Here is a 14,979-nt window from a genome sequence, read left to right as displayed (position 1 = left end):
GTGGACGGTGTGTCGGCAGTGGACACGTCATTTAGTCGAGCAGCCAGAGCCCCTGCTGGGAACACTGCCTGCTCTCATTACTAAACGCTGTGTCAATACACTAATCACATGCTCCGTCACAAAGCAATCAGTATTCAACACGCTAGTAAGCTGAATGAGCACCCCCATCCTCCTCCCTTCCCTCCTCCTCCTCCTCCTCTCTTCTCCTCCCGCCTCCCAGCACTTCCCTACCCCCTTCATCCTCCCTCTGTATACTGAAACACACACACTGACCACTGCTTGGACAGACCCTGACCTTTAACCCCTCCTGTCTAGAGGCTATTTTATGGTCCATCTAATAGCCAATTGCTCATTATTGACCCGGGCCAATCTTTGTTTCAGCACACTGGTTGATAGGGGGAAAATAATGGGTGACAGCAAGAGTTGAATGGGGATTGTAAAATGTCAATACTAAACTACATGTTGTATGCTTATTTGCTTTGACCAAAGCATTTCATGTCATTGAACAATACCTTTACATTGTGAAAAATGGCTCCCTACTGAAGCTATAAGACACCATTCTTCATGAATGATGGTGAGATTGAGAAAATAACAGATTTATGAATGAAAAAATAAATAGAAAAATGAAAGCTTAGAAGAGTTTTGATGAGCAATCAGCAACCAGTAATGACAGCGTAGTAAAAGGAGAGTAATAGTTCAGCTTCAATTGTTGAATTCATATCGAGGCCCATTTCCTGCCTACATAATGATCAGAGACATTATGGAGAGGAGACCCAACCTAAACCATTTTCCCTGGGCAGGGAGTAGGGGAGCCACATGAGAGAACACTCAGCTTAACTGAGTCTCCCAGCAGACGACAACACTGAGAGTAATGGTAGTTGGAGTTTCTGGGTTGTCAAATGAACATTTATAATCAAATGATTTTTTAATGGACCAGACAAGTTTAAAATAATGTTGAATGCTTGAGTTAAAAAATTAATTATCTGCACCAGAGGCAATCACTAAGAGGAAGTGGTATTCTCTCTCTCCTTCCCTCTTTCTCAGTCTCCTCTTTTCCCTCAGCATCTACCTAATTGCATTCTAATTAAAATGTCATCTGTGAGTTGGACAGCTTTCCTGAATGTCAGACAAGTGTCTGTGGAGCATTCTACACTCCAGACAGGAGCAACCATTGTTTGGTTATTCTGCTCAAATATCCTGGCCTCTCAGCACTTTCACATGGATTTCACTAATTGTATCTTTAGAGGACAAAAAGGAATATTAAATCACAAATATGTTTTCAATCAGCCCCAAAAGATGAAGGGCTAATTTGTTCATTCAAATGTCAATGGGAGAGAGTGAGAGTGAGAAGAAGGAGATTTGTTAAACACAGTTGTGCTTGCTGACCTCTGAGAACTAAAACACTGTTACTGCAATCAGCAGTGGTGGAACACAACCCTAGCCTGCACACTGACCCTGATGCTAGAGTAAAGATGAAGATGACGGTGATGACAATGATGATGAATGACGATGATGATGGAGGCTTACATTCTAGTGCTTAAAGCAGTGCAGGTGCTTGTGGAGGCAACAGCTGCAGTACCTGAGGAAGTGGGTGTGCTTCGAGTCTAGCCCAGTGCATCTCAACCGCCTACCGCCCAGCCGTCCACCGCCCTGTATCTGAATCTGTGGAATGTGATGCTGTTTAAAGCTGTCCGGGCCCCGTCATCACCATCCTTCTCCTCGCCAAGTCAAACAACACACATTCCTGGCAGGGAAGTATCTCTGGGATGAAATGAAAGGTGGAACCCTTCACTGCTTCCACCACCTCCCCTCCTGTCCCACCAGGACGCAACTGACGGGAAAAAACAAGTCCCCCTTCCTTACTGAGAGACACACACAGCACGGCTTGTCCAGCCCTCTCTTTTTGAGCACTCGTCCAAAGAAAACAGTAGAAATAATAAATCAGCCTCTGAAATGAACCCTGTCCACATCTAGGTCACAACTCACTGTTGTTCACGCTTGACCCGCCAAGTATCTCACAGGAAGTGAAACGTACAGGAAGTGACACATTTAGAAGAGCATTTGGAATATCCTCCTTGCCAAGGGAGAGGACCCATGGTCCCGGTCTTATACTTTGACCCCACTAAGGTTGGCGAGGGGAGCTCATTCTGAGAGTTTGGAGAAAGCCAAGCTCCTTCCCTGTTCCCTCTGAATGTCATCGTCACACTTCACAAAGTCCCCCTCTCCTGTCTTCTCTGCCTCCCAGGGTTCTGCCTCCCAGGGTGCAATGCTCTAACAACCCAATAGATCATCCTTACCCAGCTTCCCTCAGGATAAAATTAATTATGTCACACAGCTCCTTGGGGAGTCGAGACTGTACAGGGAATGTACACACCGACCAATCTGCCTGAGACTCTAGCAATGACATCCTACCGCATTAGAGCAGCCTATGGAGAGCTGTCTGTACCCCCAGCGGAGGCACACATATCCTCCAGAGCATTAGCATTGCCATAGCTAAATGGAGCAACTCATTCTGAATGTACACAAGATCAACACTAAATACAAGTTACATTAATATGTTACTACAACAAACTGCACTAGAAACTTTTAATGGAACCAAACAACAAAAAACACAGGTGTACATACATACTGTGTGTACATACTGTGTGTACATACAGTGTACATACTAAAGAAAAGCACAATAGTACAAACTATGTGCTTGAACCTAAGCCCCTTTGTGAGACACCGTCTTTACAAGTATAACATTATATAATACCATTATCCATTCACGGGCACTGGCGCCTAGCTAAATGTATGCTCACAGTCTATTCTCCACACAGCGTTCCAGCACAGCCTAATGTATGCTCACAGTCTATTCTCCACACAGCGTTCCAGCACAGCCTAATGTATGCTCACAGTCTATTCTCCACACAGCGTTCCAGCACAGCCTAATGTATGCTCACAGTCTATTCTCCACACAGCGTTCCAGCACAGCCTAATGTATGCCATAATTCAACAATGGCAAGGACAACATCTTCATGGATTAGGTCCACATCACGCTAGACTCTACACTCCTCGAAAAAAGGGTTCCAAAAGGGTTCTTCGGCTGTCCCCATAGGAGAACACTTTTTGGTTACAGGTAGAACTCTATGGAAAGGGTTCTACATGGAACTCAAAGGGTTCTCCTATGGGCACAGTGGAAGAACCCTTTAAGGTTCTAGATGGAACCTTTGTTTCTAAGAGTGTAGTGCAGCAATGAACCATGACCTTAGTGTGTAAAGACAAGTCTCCACACAGATCCCTTCCACAACAGCATGCCATACAGAGGTAGCCAACCACACACACCCTAAAGCCACCACAATACAGCACAGCAGACCCTAATCATCATCACTCTCAGCCCTTTGTCAGACTCTCTCTCTTCAGGTGTGATTTCAGTGAAAGGGGGGGTTGTGTGTACTGTGGACGCTGCTTACCTGATGAAGAAGGCGGCCGCCGCAGATGCGCTCTGAGTGGAGGTGGATGTGGAGGTGGGGCCAGGGGGGCCGACGGCACACTGTCCCAGCTGGACGGGGCTATTCTGTCGGCTGGGTGTCAGGTGACAGCGGGAGCTGGGGACAGGGGCCATGGTAGGGCCAGGGATGTCCCTCTCTGCCTCCTCCATCAGACCTTGTGCCTACAGAGGGACAGAGAGACAGAAAGAGCATTAGCAATGAGTGGGCCTCAAGGGTTAACCACCACTACTGGTCCTCCACACCTCTCTTCCAGTCCATTTACTCCCATTCAAGGGTTTTTCTTTATTTTGTATTATTTCCTACATTTTAGAAAAACAGTGAAGACATCAAAACTATTAAATAACATATATGCAATGTAGGAACCACAAAAGTGTTAAACACATGAAAAGCTGTAACCAAGGCAAAGGGCAGCTACTTTGAAGAATCTCAAATACATTTTCATTTGTTTAGCACTTTTTGGGTTACTACAAGATTCCATATGTGTCATTTCATCGTTTTGATGTCTTCACTAATTTTCTACAATGTAGAACATAGTAAAAATAAAGAAAAACCCTGGAATGAGTGTTACTGTACATCAGCAGCTAATTTGCCATGTGTGAACAACTTAACGCACAGCTTGACTTAAACAGGAAAATAAATATTTAACCCCCAACAACAAAAGAAACCTACACATCTACACACAAACCATAAGCAGTGAAATACTACAGTGGACACTTTTCTCTGATAGGCCCATGAATCTTGCTGTGTGAAAGTATGTTACAGGTTGAGATGTAGAGGGGCAACAAAGCAGAGCCTGTCTGCAGCGCTGCATGCCAACTGGGGTATGAGTCAGACGCAGAAGGAAGCTTCCTCAGCCTGGCCCCAGGAGTGGTAATGACTATGGGTGATGAGGCAGGTCCCAGTCTGCTCTTGGAGTGCTGGCCTGGGGAGAGAGAGACAGGTAGTAGGGGGATAGGGGGTAGTGGGGTTCACCTGGAAGTAAAACAGTGATCTCTCTCTCTTTGGTCCAGCAGAGGGAGTGCTGACAAAGTCCACTGATCACCCTGGCAGCCCATAATAAAAAGCACGGTTCCTACTAGGGTCTCCATAACAACACAGGGTTAATCCTCACCCTAAATCGCTACTATATCAAACTGTACACTGATCAGTGAAAGTGTACAAGAACCTGTTTGAACAAATGGTAGAGTTAAGCCTGTAGTTTCCCTTCACATTCATCCTGGTGACACATCCACTGGGTAACCAGCAACCTGAAGTCAAACACGGTATGTCGCTTGACAGGATATATTTTGTCAACACCAACCAGTCCCTCTGCATATTTACTCGCTCAGTGTTTGCCCTCGATTCATGTTTGATAATTAAAACAACATAATTTACAATCTTCTTATAAAGTGTAGGCTCTCCAGTGTATGCCATCTGTCAAAGGAGGTAGACAGCTGAACTATTTACAGTGCATTCAAAAAGTATTCAGATCCCTTGACTTTTTCCACATTTTGTTACGTATTCTAAAATGTATTAAACTATTTTTTGTATTCATCAATTTACACACAAAATCTCATAATGACAAAGCAAAAACAGGATTTTAGATTTTTTTTGCTAATGTATAAAAGAAAAAAGAAACATATTTAAAAATGAAATATTCAGACCCTTTACTCAGTACTTTGTTGAAGCGCCTTTGGCACCGTTTAAAGCCTAGAGTCTTCTTGGGTATGACGCTACAAGCTTGGCACACCTGTATTTGGGGAGTTTCTCCCATTCTTCTCTGCAGATCCTCTAAAGTTCTGTCAGGGTGGGTGAGAGCCTCGCTGCACAGCTATTTTCAGGTCTCTCCAGAGATGCTTGATCGGGTTCAAGTCCAGCCTCTGGCTGGGCTCTCAAGAACATTCAGAGAAGCCACTCCTGCATTGTCTTGGCTGTGTGCTTAGGGTCATAGTCCTGTTGGAAGGTGACCGTTCGCCCCAGTCTGAGGTCCTGAGTGCTCTGGAGCAGGTTTTCACCAAGGATCTCTCTGTAATTTGCTCTGTTCATCTTTCCCTTGACCTGTCGTTGTAAAACATCCCCACAGCATGATGCTGCCACCACCAATCTTCACTGTAGGGAGGGTGGCTGGTTTCTTCCAGATGTGACACTTGGCATTCAGGCCAAAGAGTTTAATCTCAGACCAGAGAATCTTGTTTCTCATGGTCTGAGAGTCCTTTAAGTGCCGTTTGGCAAACTCCAAGCGGGCTGTCATGTGACATTTATTTCTGGCCTGATTGGTGGAGTGCTGCAGAGATGGTTGTCCTTCTGGAAGGTTCTCCAATCGCCACAGAGGAACTCTGGAGTTCTGTCAGAGTTACCATCGGATTCTTGGTAAACTCCCTGACCAAAGCCCTTCTCCCCCGATTGCTCAGTTTGGCGGCCATCTCTAGGAAGAGTCTTGGTGGTTCCAAACTTCTTCCATTTAAGAATGATGGAGGCCACCGTGTTCTTGCAGACATTCAATGCTGCAGACATTTTTCGGGACTCTTCCCCAGATCTGTGCCTCGACAAAATCCTGTCTCTGAACTCTAAGGACAATTCATTTGATCTCATGGCTTTCCTTTGACCTCATGTCTTGGTTTTTGCTCTGACACGCACTGTAAACTGTGGCACCCTATATAGACAGGTGTGTCTTTCCAAATAATTTTCAATCAATTGAATTTACAACGGGTGGACTCAAATCAAGTTGTAGAAAAATCTCAAGCATGATCAATGGAAACAGGATGCACCTCAGCTCAATTTCGAGTCACATGGCAAAGGGTCTGAATACTTATGTAAATAAGGTATTTCTGTTTTTCATCTTTAATACATTTGTAAAAATTCTAAAAACCTGTTTTCACTTTGTCATTATGGGGTAGTGTGTGTAGATTGATGACTTACATTTTTTTTTAATGCATTTTAGAAAAATGCTGCAATGTAAAAAAAAAAAAGTGGAAAAAGTCAACGGGTCTGAATACTTTCCGAATGTGCTGTATATACATAGCTGACATGCGAGTGCTATACATCAACATGCAGCGGCATACATTCAGACATTCACATGAACACAGGCACCTCCGGCAGTAAGGCTATACCTCATACAAGCACTGACACTATAAGCTTGTCATGATCACCACAATCACCACATGGTTGTTTTTAATCCCAGGGGAATAACTCATTGACTATATCTCAGAGAGCCATTTGTGCTCGCCTGTTATTATTAATAACCACAAACTTATTAGACGCCCGACATCCATGTTATGTTGTTCCTGATATCCATGGATATATAAGACTAAGCATTGAACATGCTTATCTAGGAAGGCATTTCCGCTGTGTTGAAAGTTCATCATGGTCCGGGTTCGATCCCAGGCTGTGTCGTAGCCGGCTGCAACCGGGAGACCCATGAGGCGGTGCACAATTGGCCCAGGGTCGCCTGGGTTATGGGAGGGTTTGACCGCCCGGGATGTCCTTGTCCCATCTTGCTCTAGCTACTCCTGGTGGCGGGCCGGGCACAGGCAAGCTGACTTCGGTCGCCAGCTGGACAGTGTTTCCTCTGACACATTGGTGCGGCTGGCTTCCGGGTTAAGCGAGCATTGTGTTAAGAAGCAGTGTGGCTTGGCAGGGTCGTGTTTCAGAGGACGCATGGCTCTCGACCTTTGCTTCTCCCGAGTCAGTATGGGAGTTGCAGCAATGGGACAAGACTGTATCTACCAATTGGATATCACGAAATTGAGGAGAAAAAAAGAGGGTAAAAGTACCAGAAAAAATTGTCCATCATGATGGGACAGCAAGGGCCTCTTGTACGTGTACAAGTCAGGGTTATGATTGCTGAAGTGCGTGATGGAGAGACGGCTCATTTCAGTTTGCGCCCCGAGCGCAGATTCTTGTCACGCACCTGACGGAGCAGAAAGACTAACGACTGCATGTGACAGGACAGGAACTCAACACGTACAAGAGAGATGTACCTGTGTGACATCATCCAGAAAGACTAAAGTACTTCACACACTTAGGCAGTAAGCCTATCTGGACAGCTCATCCACAACCCTGTCATAGATTAAGTCAATGCTGGTGTCAGGTTTTAGAATCAAGTGGCAGCAGGTTCGAGGAGCGGAGGAGCTCTCGTTGGGGGTGTAACCAGAATAAACAGCTCACCCTAACACATATATGTCAGAGAGCATTACCCCAGGAGAGCGACTCAGGCAACCTGCTCTCCAATGCAGCAGGCTGTTATGACCACTGATGTCCCTGGTTGAGTCCCTGGTTAAGGGATAAGCATGCTGCTGTATGTCCTGGTCAGGTAATTAGGCACTCTCAGGGGTATCATGTGTCCAGGGCCATTGACACTGAGTGTCAGTAATGAGGGGACCTACCACCTTTAAACCCCCAACCCCATGGCCCGACCGATAGCGACTGCTTCCCAGGGAGAGGAAGAGGGTGATGTGGAGAAGGAGAGACAGTAAGCTTCCAATACAGGCAGTCTCAAGCCAAACGGGCTCAGTGACTCCCTCCCCATCAGCAGTCTAAAGAGCCTCCTCCTCTCAGAGCCCGAGCCTAGCAGCGATCCCCAGTGACCTCTGATTCCACTGTTCGACAGGCCATTACTGCCGAGATGAAATAGACCCTGCTAATCTGGGCCCATCCTGATCCAATGGCTTCCTCAGCCGCTGTTATTGGTGGAGGAGTGTATAGGGGTGTATAGATAGACAGAAAAATGGACAACAATTTCATGTGAATAGTGGACAACAAAAATGTTGAATTTTCCTTAAATTGACTGAACAGTCTCCCTCTCCCTCTGTGTGGCAGGGTGCCATGCAGGCCCAGCTGTACCGTGGCAGGCAGCAGCCCAGATGTTCCTCTAGGTTTCCAGTGGGTAGCAGAAGAGTGGAGAGGTCACACCGGGCCAACAACACACACTAAACCCCCAGGGTCAAGAGCAGCGGTTTTAGCAGATTATTGCGCATGTGATTGTGGATTTTGCAGAGCAGAGGGCAAATCACAGACTTGGGCCAATCAATTAGTCATTTTGTAGTGTGCATTGTTCAGTTCAGCATACACTACTCACTATCTAATGTTACTTAGAATGACTGAACTGTTCATCTAACCACATCCAACATCAGGGGTTAGAAGTTAGAGGTTTTAAATGAACAATGGAGTGGGGAGTTCAACAACAGATGCTGTGATTTTTACTTTGTCAGGTTTTGGGAGACTGGAGTTCTGTAGCCGACCTCAGAGGTAGGATGTGCAGTCTCCTCCATTTAACACAATGACCCATTCTCTCAGTGAGCCCATTATCCCAGCTGTTAACTGTGATAGATTGTTTAGATTCTATTCTAGTGTAAAGTGGACCCCAAATGTAATTCCAAGCCAGAGCGTTTTTACTATATATATTGTGAAGGTTTCAAGGTGCCCTATAATGGGCTGTGTGCTGATAGACTAGAGCCTGAGGCCCCAGAATAAGACACTCTGTAGGATTGCTGTCAACAGGGGCCTTCTCCCTTCCTTCGTCTGCCCACCGCTCTGAAGAGTTTTACACTGTCCCCCCAAAGAAATCAAGTGGGTAATTGTGAATTAAAGCGCAAGCCTTTCGGGCACAGCGCAGCTCCGAATCCTCCATGGCCCATGTGGGTTTTCTGTCATTCTGAGGGATCTTGTTTTTAATGAAAGAAATGGGCTTTAAAAAATAATGCCAGGAACATTTCTGCTGTGTTTGTAAGTCAGTATCCTGAAGGGCCATTTGTGTCTCTGAGGAGGCCCAGGCTCAGCCATGTGGCATTGTGCAACGCTTCATCCCAGCTCCCATTGGCTCTAATTGCTTTTAGACATGTAGGAGGAGAGCACAAGTCGGTCTCTCTCCCTATATGCAGGGCCTTTTGATTTGCCCTAGATTGCACAGATGCTGTTAAAAGCTTCTGGCGGCCTCACATAAACTGGCACTAAAGGCACTTGTTGACAGTCAAAGAGGAGAAAAACCTGTTCCAGAATAAGGAATAACACTGGCAGACGCCGTAATTGAGTCCAATGCCATATTAAGTAGAGGCAGCAAAAACAAAAATAAAACTGAAGAGCCATTAACAGCTTCTGATTGACAACATAAAAGCAGAAAAGATTAGCTGGTGAGTTTGCTCAGTGCACTCAGACTCCCTAGTGTAGAATGTCACAGCAGTGTGTAAGACACAGGTTAGAGGCTTGGACCAAATGTCCCTCTCACTGCAGGAAGAAACCTCTTCAATATAAAAGGACAACATCCCATAATGATAAGCCTGGAGTAAAGTATATTACATGGGGAATGTGTCTGTATGGAGCCATATAGTATGCCTGAGAGTAGCGTTTCGGGGAGATTGTAAGGTGGTCATTGTGTCTTGGTCTCCCCAGGTAGACAGTACCACACAGGAGCCATTACCCCTGATGAATGACAGGTCCAAGGTCTACGTCAAGTTCTTCTCATTTCTCTAAAGGTTTAAGATTGTCCATTGTCAAACGTTGTTCTGACCAAGGTTATTGAAAAACGTTGAAGACAACACTGATAAGAGTAACAAGCTGTCTTTTCAAAACATTTACTAGATGTGCTTTGATGCATGCTACCCCCAGACAGGGTAAACAGTGTATCTGTATAGTAATAATGATGAACATTGAAGGGTAGAGCACGTACCGGGCTGGACTGAGGGAGGAAGTTGTTGGCTCTGGAGATGCTCCACATGCCTTCCAGGTACTGCTGGGCCTGGATGGTGACCGATCCCAGGGTCCCGGTCAGCTGCCCTCCCCCAACCATCACCTGGACACTGGTCTTGGGCCCAGCAGAGACAGAGGAGCCCTGCAGACAGCCCAGCTCCCGGCGCCCCCTCTCCCCTAGGGGCAGGACATTGTGGGCATGGGGGTGGGCTTTGGAGGGCTGCCTCACATGGGCACTGGAGGAAGAGTGTGTCAGTCTATGGGGCTGCCCAGTGAGGGTGGTGGATGGCAAAGCAGGCATGTTGTGGCTCAGGATCAGGGCTGGGGCGCCTACTGTCTGCAGGGCCTCCTGCCTCAGCTGGTGGAGGGGAGTAGAACACACCTGGCAGCATCTATCATGGCTCCCAGGCACTTGGAGCTGGTCGAAGACGAAGGCTGCGTAGCCAGGGTCCTGCAGAGGAAACACACAGAGAGGGTGGGGGGTCAACTTAACATGGTTCCATTGAGAAGAAAAAAACATGGTATACTACGTCATATCTCCATATCAGCATGATTGAGGGGTTTCCTGGGTGTTGTTCATATTTTCCAGGCGTGCCAGACAATGGCTATCAGTGTGGTCCCTCCCAGAGGCTGCCCTCTGATCTTAGCTCTACCTCCCTCCATGTCTGCCCTAACCACATCCACATCCTCCCCCTCAGGAATTCAGTTTGTTTAGACTGAGCTGAAACCAGAGACAGCAGATCATGTTGCTGGTAGATGTGCTCATAGCTGCCTGCCTGGGCCTTGGACCCAAGTCAAACAACAGGGGCAAATGAAAAGAGATAAAAGGAAGTTTGAGGCATTAGTGAAAGACGCATTCCTCTGGAACACCAACTCAGTCAGACCCTTCTCCAACTTTCTGCAAGGCTGTTTAAGGCCCCAGAACAAATGAACCTCATGAAGGGTTTTGCGCAGCACCGCCTTATAGAAGGAGACCAGTAGAGGTGTGTCCTTTCCCTCTGCCTGTTAAAAGACTCCCTGAGGTGTCCTCCGCTGGAGAGGAAGGGAGTTGTGGGGGTTTAGAGGGGGAACTACAAAATAAAACAACAGCTGAGCCAATCCTAGGAGCTCAGTGTGGAATATTTACATATGAGAACAGTCCCAGCATGAAAACATATGATAAAACACCCAGTGTGAAAATACCCATCTCCTCCTGATGTCAACTCACAAAACCCAGCCTTTCACTAGCGATTACAAGTCAAGTGGTCTCTGCTGTTCTTATCATGCAAGTGAGGTTCTAAGACCACTTTTACTCTCTCTCACACACACACACACGTAGTCTCATAAGAGGCATAAAGGGGCAGTAACCTCCCGGCCACTGGAGCAGAGCTCTAAGACAGGAGCCCACAGATACATAATGTTTATGGGGCCTCTGTTCCTCAGAGCCTCTGTGGTGATCAGGAGGAGTGAGACGGCCTGGCCAAACAACGACACTGCCTTAACGCAGTACCACTTAATACTGCAGTCTCCACAGAGCCACAACCCAGGCACTTTAAATCTCTTCCCTCTGAAGACAGCTCAATACAGAGACCTTTAGGTGACCTCTATGTTAGAGCCCTATGCTTATACCTACAGTATAAATGGTTATCATTATTATGAGTATATTGCACTCCACTCCCTCTATTGCTCTTGCTTACTAACAGCCAAGCCACGGCAGAGGACATTGAATCATCATCTTCATTTGGTCCCTGAGTCTAAGCAGCCCCTATATATCAATGCTCTATCCACAGCACGGATCCAGTCCTCGTGATAAGAGAGATCGATCGCCAGGCACGAAGATCCAGAAAGGGACATACAGTGCCCACAGAACGCCCCTGGAGAGAGGATGCTGCTGGGCTTGGCCCTTGGCAGGACACGGCTGTGCTGGTCCCCTAGTAAGTCACCCTGGATAAGAGCATCTGCTAAATTACTCAAACGTAAATATGTAAAAGTGAATGGTTTTTCAAGGGAGAATTCAAAGGAGCAATATGGGTTTAATATGGTTTACTTAGTGATATACTTTGATAAATTATTGATCCCACGATACTGACACTATTGGTAATGCATAGTCAGAATTGACGTTAGGCTGGAATAGACTAAGTCTGAGCATTTACTGTAGATGATGTCCCAGGTCTTATCGTAGTGTTGGGTGGGGTTATGTTGGCTAATGGAGGAGATGTTAGCTACAATTATCTTCTTAAGAGCACTTATGACAACATTCCAATGAACATGCATTTATGGAAAGGTGGCTTAAAAATGTAAACACCATAAAGCTTTGGAGAACGATCTGAGGCTGGGAGACACTGATACATGTGAGGGACCTAACCTCAAGGCATTCTATTTCAACCTGTTTAACAAAAGTGCAGGTTCTGAATTCACCAGGTCTGAGACTAATCAGAAGAGAAATCGGAAAGAAAGAGCGAGAGAGGAGGGGGGAGAACATATCACCACAGATATGCTCCAGTCTGGAAACGGTCTTTGGTTGTGAGAGGGGACATTAAAGCAGTCATAATCAGAGTAACCTACCCTGGTCTCCTGGGCTTCCCTCCACCCATTCCTTACCCTTCAGCCTCCCACCAAGCCAACCATACCTCACCTCAGGCCATGACTATATGGAAGAAATCAATTCCTCTCTCCCCATACCGTCCTCCATGCATTTGTTAGTTGTTGATTTAGGAGAGCCAATAAAAACAGCCACAAAGCTCCACCCATCTGCTATTCTGTAGGGTTCTGTAGGTTAGAGAGTGGGCTTCCCTTGTGAAGCCGTCTTCCCTTGTGAAGCTGTCTCTGAGCTTTATGCTGTGGGGAAGAGTGAGCTGGAGGTCAGGGGTAGGAAGTGGATCATGGTGATGATAATGATGATGATGGTTATGATAGTGGAGAGGATGATGCTAGCCCAGCTTGGAGGTGGAGAGTCTGAAGGGCAGATAATATGTGATTGTCTCCACATAAAGTATGACGTCAGCGAGCCTTCAATCTAAAATAATGGGATAGGGCATGACTTTAAGTCAGACCTTGGCTCTTTGCCTGTCTTGTTTTAAGGACTTCTCATACGATTTCAACCCGAAGTGCAGTCTGTCAAAATTCTCACAAACACACACCTCAAAAAAATCATGTCTTGGTAGGGAAGCTGTTTCCAATATTTGTTTCCAATGTACAGATAACAAAACTGGATTTTACAGGCAAGTTCTGAGATATTTTAAACACAAACCGATGGCCTGAAGAGGTTGTGTAATGCCTAATGTGGAATACATGAGACATGTGACATACTATACAAGCATTGAGGCCTGACCCCATATTCGCAGCAAGCAGGGAACGTCCTGAGGACATTCGGCGACGTTCCAGTTTGGTCCCTTAAGCGTTTCAGGCGTGACGTTATCCCACTGCCGTTCTGAGACTTTCATTTTACTCGTCTTTAGGACGACATGTGATGGTCCCAAGGAAACGTTCTCTGGGGGACCTTTTTAATAGTTCCCGGTTTGTCCAGGGAATGTTTTTAGGACGTTCTTGGGATGTTGTGTCATGGTTCCTGGAGGTTTTGTCAAGTTCCCGGTTGGTCCAGAGGATGTCCCTGAGAACATTTTAAGGACATTCTTGGGACGTTGTGTCATGGTCCCCTGAACGTTCTTGGAACGTTGTGTCATGGTCCCCTGGAGGTTTTTGTCAAGTGATGGTCCCAGGTGTCCCAAACCATTATATAGTAAAGTAATGAAATGGTATGGGGGTTGTAAGGTGAGTGGTACACTATTCAGATAAAATAACAATATGATTACATTTAACATGATCACTAGTAACGACTTTTCAATATGACCCCACCCGGGATGTGATCTCACAACCTCTGGATTTGGGGTATGCTAATCTTTCTGCTGAATTGCAGAAGTCCCCGACACATTCATTACCTTTAATACATCTCAGCACTTAGCAAAAAAGTGCCATCTAGAGGTCGGCCGATTAATTCGGGCCAATTTCAAGTTTTCATAACAAAATCGGTAACCCTTTTTGGACGCCAAAAATCTTCACATAATCACTAGTTAACTACACATGGTTGATGATTTTACTAGGTTAACTAGATTGTCCTGCATTGCAGAAAATAAATGTGGTGCCTGTTAATTTATCATTGAATCACAGCCTACTTCAACTTCGCCAAACGGGTGATGATTTAACAAAAATTAAATCTTTGCACAAATGTACCTAACCATAAACATCAATGCCTTTCTTAAAATCAATACACAGAAGTATATATATTTTTAAACCTGCATATTTAGTTAAAAGAAATTCAAGTTAGCAGGCAATATTAACTAGAGAAATTGTGTCCTTCTCTTGCGTTCAGTGCAAGCAGAGTCAGGGTATATGCAACAGTTTGGGCTGCCTGGCTCGTTGCGAACTGTGAACTAATGTCAGAATTTTACATAATTATGACATAACATTGAAGGTTGTGCAATTTAACAGCAATATTTAAACTTAAGGTTGCCACCCGTTCGATAAAATACAGAACAGTTCCGTATTTCACTGAAAGTGAAAGTTTTATTTTCGAAATGATAGTTTCCGGATTTGACCGTATTAATGAACAAAGGCTTGTATTTCTGCGTTTATTATATTATAATTAAGTCTATGATTTGATATTTGATAGAGCAGTCTGACTGAGTGGTGGAAGGCAGCAGCAGGCTCGTAAGCATTCATTCAAACAGCACTTTACTGCATTTGCAAGCAGCTCTTAGCAATGCTTGAAGCACAGCGCTGTTTATGATTTCAAGCCTATAAACTCCCGAAATTAGGCTGGCCATACTAAAGTGCCTATAAGAACATC

The 14,979-nt window shown here is 45.6% G+C and overlaps 1 protein-coding gene across 2 annotated transcripts in view; it reads right to left on the bottom strand.

Moving 5' to 3' along the window:
* The window catches only part of LOC110505582 (kinesin-like protein KIF26A), a 96,314-nt gene that overhangs the window by 42,878 nt on the left and 38,457 nt on the right, over window positions 1-14,979 (bottom strand). For both annotated transcript variants that reach the window (XM_036962476.1, XM_036962477.1), the window contains 2 exons: window positions 10,135-10,605; window positions 3,453-3,652 (listed from right to left, as the gene is read on the bottom strand). In XM_036962476.1, the coding sequence (XP_036818371.1) occupies window positions 3,453-3,652; window positions 10,135-10,605 (671 nt within the window). The remainder of the gene's footprint in view (window positions 1-3,452; window positions 3,653-10,134; window positions 10,606-14,979) is intronic.

This window comes from Oncorhynchus mykiss, chromosome 25 (genome assembly GCF_013265735.2).
Source record: "Oncorhynchus mykiss isolate Arlee chromosome 25, USDA_OmykA_1.1, whole genome shotgun sequence".
NCBI classification, from domain to species: Eukaryota; Metazoa; Chordata; class Actinopteri; order Salmoniformes; family Salmonidae; genus Oncorhynchus; species Oncorhynchus mykiss.
This window is presented reverse-complemented; position numbering and strand designations above follow the sequence as displayed.